At 46.8% G+C, this 7,201-nt stretch overlaps 1 protein-coding gene across 1 annotated transcript; it reads right to left on the bottom strand.

The window, feature by feature from the left end:
• Window positions 1–793: 793 nt before the first annotated feature.
• On the bottom strand, window positions 794–1,662 carry PPP1R2C (PPP1R2 family member C). The gene has a single exon (XM_077768538.1). It carries the CDS (start codon window positions 1,573–1,575, stop codon window positions 964–966), a length of 612 nt encoding a protein of 203 aa, XP_077624664.1. The 5' UTR covers window positions 1,576–1,662; the 3' UTR covers window positions 794–963.
• Between the last annotated feature and the right edge of the window lie 5,539 nt (window positions 1,663–7,201).

Here is a 7,201-nt window from a genome sequence, read left to right as displayed (position 1 = left end):
GTCATTTAGCAAGCTGTACACGAAAAGACGTAGAAACTTGGCAATTGAATTTTATTTCATATTTGTCCACAGCCTAGAAGACTGAGTAGGCTGTAGTGATCAAAACAGAAATAACCTTGTTTCAACAAATGATAGAATATTTGAAAGAAGGAAGGGTTGCCAATGTCTAGGGAATCTATGATACTCCATTAACAGGTCATTTGTGTAGGTGCCTGGAGGATTGAGGAAAGAAAGGGGTGAGGTTAAAGATAGTTGCAAGACAGTATGGAAGTAACATCAGATTTTTTAAAATCTTGGCATCAAATCTGCCCACCCATTGTACAAGCCACAGCCCAAATAGGCACCGGTACACTTGTAACCCAATAACTAGCGAAAAGGAACTATTTTTTTGTTGGTGGTGGTGAGAAAAAAAGCTGCCATTTCTTTGTAAACACCAAAAGAAAAGTAAGAATAAATGGAAGGGTACTAAGTTAAGGAAATGGAACAATAACTCTTCAAATATATCCCCCTCCCCAATTACACAGGCAAATCACCCTACAGACAAGTGTTTTTCAGCCTGAATATTCATCAGTGTCACCTATCATACCAATTGCATTTGGATCTTGTAACAAAACGTTTTCCGTAAAAGCTAAGACATGAGGAAAAAAAAACCCCAAAACTAGTACATGTACACATGAATATAAATTAGTCCCCTTTAACATCTATAAAGCTATATAATATTCACAGTAACCACTAGTTGTAAGGCGGTTTTCAACTGATGGCGCAAAGAACCAGGCACAAAAATATCAGGCCGTCATTTTGCAGGTAGGGTATTATTTCCTACAGTTACCGTTTAATTACAGAGGTACAGTGTAACCGACAAGTATTTCGGTGTTAAAGCAGGAGTTGCACGGCGGCGGTGGCGCGGCGGCACGGAAGTGAGGCTGTATGTGGCAAACGAGTGTGGCGTGGAGCGGATGTTGTCTAGGCGTGGCACGAGCGGGTTAGAAGTTCATCCGTTGCTGGTCCTGCATCCGATTTTTCAGTGGCCATGTTGTCTTCGTTGTTCCCAGGCAGAGTTTCGTCGTCGTCGTCGTGTAGGAAGTCTTTCGAGATCAGTTGTCTAGCGAGCTTGATGTTCATGCCTTCGTTGTAGTGCAGCTTCCTTTTCATTTCGAACTGCCGCTGCTTTTCATGCCTATCGAGAAAGATCCTGCTGCTGTGTGCTCCGTCGTTTTCAGGCTCCCCCACCTCACGGTTGAACTCGGAGGTACTAGTGGCGGCTAGCTTCTTAGTTAAAATGTCCGGGGTCATGGCTTCTTTGGCTTCGAGATCATTCAGGGCGTCTTCCCCGTCATCTGGCAGGCCGAGGTGGGGACTGTTGGGTTCGTTTAACTTCATGAAGTCGTAATCTCTGTACGCCGGACGGTATGTCGCCAAGATGTTCGATTCGTCCCACTTTTGGGACTTTTTTCTTTGTACCTCCTGAATGACCCCTCCGGACTGCTGGTTGGAGGCCGCGACCGAAGAAGTAGTGGAGCTTTTGTTCTTCAAAATCCCCTTGATGGGCCGATGGGAAGCGGTAGAGGTCGCCATGCTGGTGGTGGAGCGAAGGGCCACTGTGTGACGGTCGGGCCACCGCGGCAACCTACCCGTGCGCCCAGGGAAGCCGCAGCGTGTTCTGCTCTGGATAAAGGTCCCAATGCCCTATCAGCTTCACCCCAGCCCAGCGTCACAAATGACACTGCAGACGACGCCACAGAGCTGACCGCCGCCGTCATGGCCGCCATCACAGCCTCACAGACCCCGCTGGGTTTCGTTTTTTTAAAAGGTAGCCTGTGTACTGGTGGCTGTACAAAATGTACTCTTATACATGTGGGTCCCTGCCAAAAATTGGAATCACCACTTTGGTTGGAAAGATTGGAGGTGTAGGTGCTGGAAGGTGATTACCTTCTGCTCCTTCTGTTGCCTTCCACACTTCCCCCTCCCCTACCTATTTACCTACACACGCACACACACACACACAACACACACACACCCAAGACCCTTGCTCTTACTGTCCTATTCCATCTCTTGGTTAGTGGCCCCAATATCTAGCCAGTTACAATAATTAGGAAACGGGGCACCCTCCTGGCTGCCTCACCCTCCAATCCACCCCTCAGGTACTGGCCTAAATATTTCAAGAAACTTTCCAATGCTCTCTCTCCCGTTACCACCCTCTTTCAAGTCACCCCCATCTCTTTTTGGGCCTACAGTCACAGCCTTTGAACTGCACCCCACCACCCATAACCTTTCCTGCTGCCTTCTTACCTCTTATCCCTCTACCCAGAGTGGTCTTTCAAAAACACTTGTCAACGGGGCGCCTGGGTGGCTTAGTCGGTTGAGTGTCCGAGTTTCGCTTAGGTCATGATCTCGCGGTTCCTGGGTTCGAGCCCTGCGTCGGGCTCTGTGCTGACTGCCGGCTCAGAGCCTGGAGCCTGTTTCAATCTGTGACTCCCTCTCTCTCTGACCCTCCCCTGCTCATGCTGTCTCTCTCTCTCTCTCCTAGAAATAAATAAAACATTAAAAAAATTAAAAAAAAAAGTTTCAAAAACACCTGTCAAATCTTGTCACTTCTCTCTCTCAAACCCTTTAAGAGCTGCCCATGTTCTGTAACATAAAGGCCAAAAAAAGCGGCTTTCTGAACTCCTCAGACATACATCCGGAGCATTCTGCCCCTAAATTCTCCCCACCCTACCTCCAGCTTTCAATTCTGGCCTTTCTGTTCCTTTCACCTTCCTTCCTGCCCCACGGGCTTTTTCTAGGTTCTTCCCACAGCCTGGAATGACCCTTCACTTTTCAGCTGAATCATTATTGCTTTCTACAGGCCTGTCTCCTGAGCCCGAGGGAAGATAGGCCTTCCTCTGCTCTCGTGGTTTCTCATGCCCCTTGGCAGTTGTTGTGATCATATTATCTATGGACACACTAGATGGTCATCTCCAAGAGAGGAAGATGCCTGTTTTGCTCACCATTGTCTTCAGCTTTGTGCGTTCGCCACAGGATGCTGTAGCTGGCACACAGTAGGTATTTCAAAAATATTTATTGAGTGAATGACAAATGAGAGGTGACGGGAAACGGGAAGAAGGAGATGTGTGAATACAGAAAAGAGGACTCCAAGTCACTAACAATTTGTCAAATCAGTTGTGTGAGGAAAAAAGGGGAGGGAAGGCCCGCATGTGGAATTTGGGGGCTGGTATGGGAGTGACTTTGGAATGTTTTGTCCTTTGCAAGCCTCGTATTTCACATGTGGCGACATTCTTCTAGAAAACGAAAAGGAAATTAAGATCCAGTTTCACATACTCCCCCCTCCCCGCCAGTTTTTTCTGTTCCTTCTGATAACATTTCGTTTCCTCTTCTCTCCCTCAAGGTCCCTCTGCATTTTCGAAACACAAAAGTAAAAGCACGAAAGAACTGGAAAACTTTCACAGGGGTCTTGAGCCCTCGAGTTCAGGCTGTCGTGTATTCCGGCGATCACTTTAAAACTGTGTTATTCATCTCAGAAAAAGAAATTTCTTGATACCGTACTCTTTGGAAAAAATTTAAAAAGCTGTATTATGTGGTGAGGGCTTTCAGGGATTCAAAAGCTGATATTCAAGGCTATAGGAAAACCCTCCGGTATGTGAGGGGAAGAAAAAGCAACCTTCATTATTCAGAAGCCTAACTGAAAGGCAGCACAGAAGCTACACAAATGTGGTTTGTCCTCCTCGACGGCAAGCACAGTGGGCCTGTGCATGTTTAGCCGTAAACAGGATGTTAAAGGAGACGCTGAGCCCACTGCATTGGGATTCGGCTTTTGTCTGTCCACAGCACCCACCCCCACGTACTGTGATCTGAGTATACGAGCTGCTCAATATATAATGAGGCAGCGATCCGGTAGTTCATGTGCTTTCTGAAATGCATCTTTCAGTAAGCACGATGGCAGCCGTGGGGGGGCCGGGAGCCCGGCGATTGTGACCTATTGCATGGGCCACAGACACGATCGCTGAAAGAGCGAAACCACCAGGCCTGACAAGTTTCAGTTGTGCGTTACTTGAAAGTAATCCCTTTGCGCCTACCATTTGCTAATTAGCTGCTTGATGAAAATCGCCCCAAGAAAAACCCAAGTTTTGACTTCTTGTCGTCACACTAAAAATTCTCAGTCTCAGCAACGCTACCCCAAGCTTCAGAGTTAAAACAGTCGGAAGTCTTTCCAACATTCCTCTTTTTTTATGCCATTCACTTGTTACTGCCCTAGGACAAGAACTCAGCAGATATGTCTGAAGCTCCAGTGTGCACGTGCGCGCGCGCGCACACACACACACACACACACACACACTCCAGGGTTAACTAAAACTTTTCCGGTCAATAATACATTATATGAAATTTAGACACAGGCCTAGAAAGTCCTTGCAATAAATATTTAGCGTCCCCACCCCCACCCCAGTGCATTTCCAATAGCGGAACCTCCATTTCAAATACACACAAGGTGAAATGGTGCTTTAGTTGTCCTCAGTGGGTTAGTGTGGTTTGTTGGCTTGTTTTTCAAAGTGTATTCATTTATTTTGAGAGACAGAGTACGTGCGTGCATGTGCGTAGTGGGGAGGGGCCGAGACACTCCCTGCATTGAGAGGGAGAGACAGAATCCCAAGCAGGTTCTGTCTGGTCAGCGCAGAGCCCAACGAGGGGTTCGAACCCCCAAACTGTGAGATCATGACTGGAGCGGAGATCAAGAGTAAGACACTTAACTGACTGAGCCTTCCAGGCACCCCCTCAATGGGTTGATGTTTGATAAATGCATCTAAATATCCGTGCTGTTCTTTCATCAGTTTTAAAATACATTAAACTATATTACTGATATTTGAAATGTCATTTGAACCCTCTGATATTTACGCAGGATCGGGGTATTCTGCAGAGCACTGCTGGTTAACTGTGGCAGGAGATGACTTCACGGGCTTTGTTTCTTGGGCTGAAAATCACCTCTTTTCTACGGAGACCTTCTCCAAGTGCCACCAGTACAGGGGGTTGGTTCAAAAGGAGAACCAGGCCAGGGTCAAAGAAATTCTCAATGAAAGGTGGGAACATCTAAGAAACCAAGAGTTGTCACCAACAAGGAAGATATCCCAGATGTCCCACTGGGTGCCGTTAGTGAGAGATTAGTAAAATTTTGAGAAGGCAGTGGGTTCTTTGGGGACCAATTGTGCTCCCGGAAGTGGAGATTAATACTAGTTTCGCTCCGTAGTATCTGAGGTCATGCATCAGTTTATCCAAGAATGGTCCACAGTACTTGGAGAATTATGTTAGCTACTGTGTGGTATAAAAACAAAAGTGCTACTTGGTTCTGAATATATGTTTCTTGCCCAATTTCTCTCTCTCTTCTCTCTCTCTCTCTCATATTCCAAACCCAGATTTCTAAATTTTTTTTTAATGTTTCATTTATTTCTGAGAGAGAGAGAGAGAGCATGAGCAGCGGAGGGTCAGAGAGAGAGGGAGATACAGAATCCGGAACAGTCTCCAGGCTCTGAGCTGGGTGTCAGCACAGAGCGCGACATGGGGCTTGAACCCACAAACCATGAGATCATAATCTGAGCCGAAGTCGGACACTTAACCGACTGAGCCACCCAGGCGCCCCTAAAGATGAACTTTGAAATGAGTTAGAAGGGAAAGATTATTTAAAAATTATATTTAAAAAAAACAGTGCAACTGAGAAAAAAGAAATGTAGAAAACCACCTCACACCTTATAACAAAGTTCATTTCAATGTATATCTTATAAAATGTAAAGGTGAGGAGAGCCTGGGGGGCTCAGTCAGTTAAGCTCCCGACAAGCTGACCCAGAGACAAGGATTCAAGTGCAAGTGTCTATACTTGGGAAAAGATTTGCAGAAAACACTAGTAGGGGAGTGGGGAAATGAGATAGGGGAGGGCAGGAGGCAAAGGGCACATCACCAGAGCAGTTCCTATTGTGGGCAACTAGAGGTTAATCCTGCTGGAAACTGGGAATCAGCGGGGAAGAACGACCCCCATGGCTCACCTCCACCTCATGGGTGAGGGTGCTGATGTGTATTTATGCGTCGACTGCTGCCATCTTCACTTAAGGCCTGCTGGGAGTAGGGAGGGGCGTTAATTCCCTAGCGCTCTGGATTCCTGCTGGAGCACGGAGAGTGGACGGCCCATGTGTTGATGCATCCTCTCATTGGCTTCCTCCCATCCCTTTTCACAAGCCTTCCCCTGCTGTCCACCTCTGCTTTCACACGCAGAACCCCCCCAAAGACAAGGATTGTCCATGTTATCTCCAATCCCCCCATACCTAACGCATAATTCACGCCTGTCCATACTCTGGCACTTGCCCATATTTCTGTAAAATGATGAAGTGAGGAAAGTGGACCAAAATCTTTTGAAAGGAGGGGTCTGACAATATGGGCAGATGTAGAAACGTCTGGGGAGGCAATGGTTTTCCATCTTTCTCTCTCTCCCCCTTTTTTTTTTTTTAATTTCTGAGAGAAAGAGACAGAGACAGTGTGAGCAGGGGAGGGTCAGAGAGAGAGGGAGACACAGAATCCGAAGCAGGCTCCAGGCTCTGAGCTAGCTTCAGCACAGAGCCAGACGCGGGGCTCGAACCCACGGACCGTGAGATCATGGCTTGAGCCAAAGTCGGATGCTTAACCGACTGAGCCACCCAGGCGCCCCTCCATCTTTCTCATCATAAGCTTTAAAGCAGTAAACCTTCTTTTTTTCTTTCCAAATGAAATAGGACATAGAAGTCTAGAATAATCACTGATGAAACTGGAGCTAGGAGGCAATGGAGTTGGTTCGTCTGAGTGAAGTGGGGACCCCGGAGTCATCATCACTTGGCCCCGCAGAGGTGGTTTTAAGGCATCACAGGCACCTGAGGAGGGAGACCGAGTTGAAAACCACTGCAAAACTGAGTTATTGCTCAAAGCATGACTGTTTGGTTATCTCAAGTGTTGATTTTCTGAGTGGTCGCTTGTTTTGAGATTTTCTACTGTAGTGACTGACAACCACACTCACTGACAGTAGGNCTGCCAGGAGTCATAAAAAAATAAATAAATAAAGTCAAAGATAGCAGAAAACAGGCTTTGCAGGGACTGGCTGAAGAGTTTGTAGTAGAGAAGTGTTTTTCCTGCCCCCTAAATGGCCCTAAGATGTTTCATAGGAAAATGAAAAGGGGTTCCTTTTCTTTCTCTT

Source organism: Crocuta crocuta, unplaced genomic scaffold (genome assembly GCF_008692635.1).
Source record: "Crocuta crocuta isolate KB4526 unplaced genomic scaffold, BGI_CrCroc_1.0 scaffold467, whole genome shotgun sequence".
NCBI classification, from domain to species: domain Eukaryota; kingdom Metazoa; phylum Chordata; class Mammalia; order Carnivora; family Hyaenidae; genus Crocuta; species Crocuta crocuta.
The sequence above is the reverse complement of the archived record's forward strand: the minus strand, read 5'-3'. Positions and strand labels throughout refer to the sequence as shown.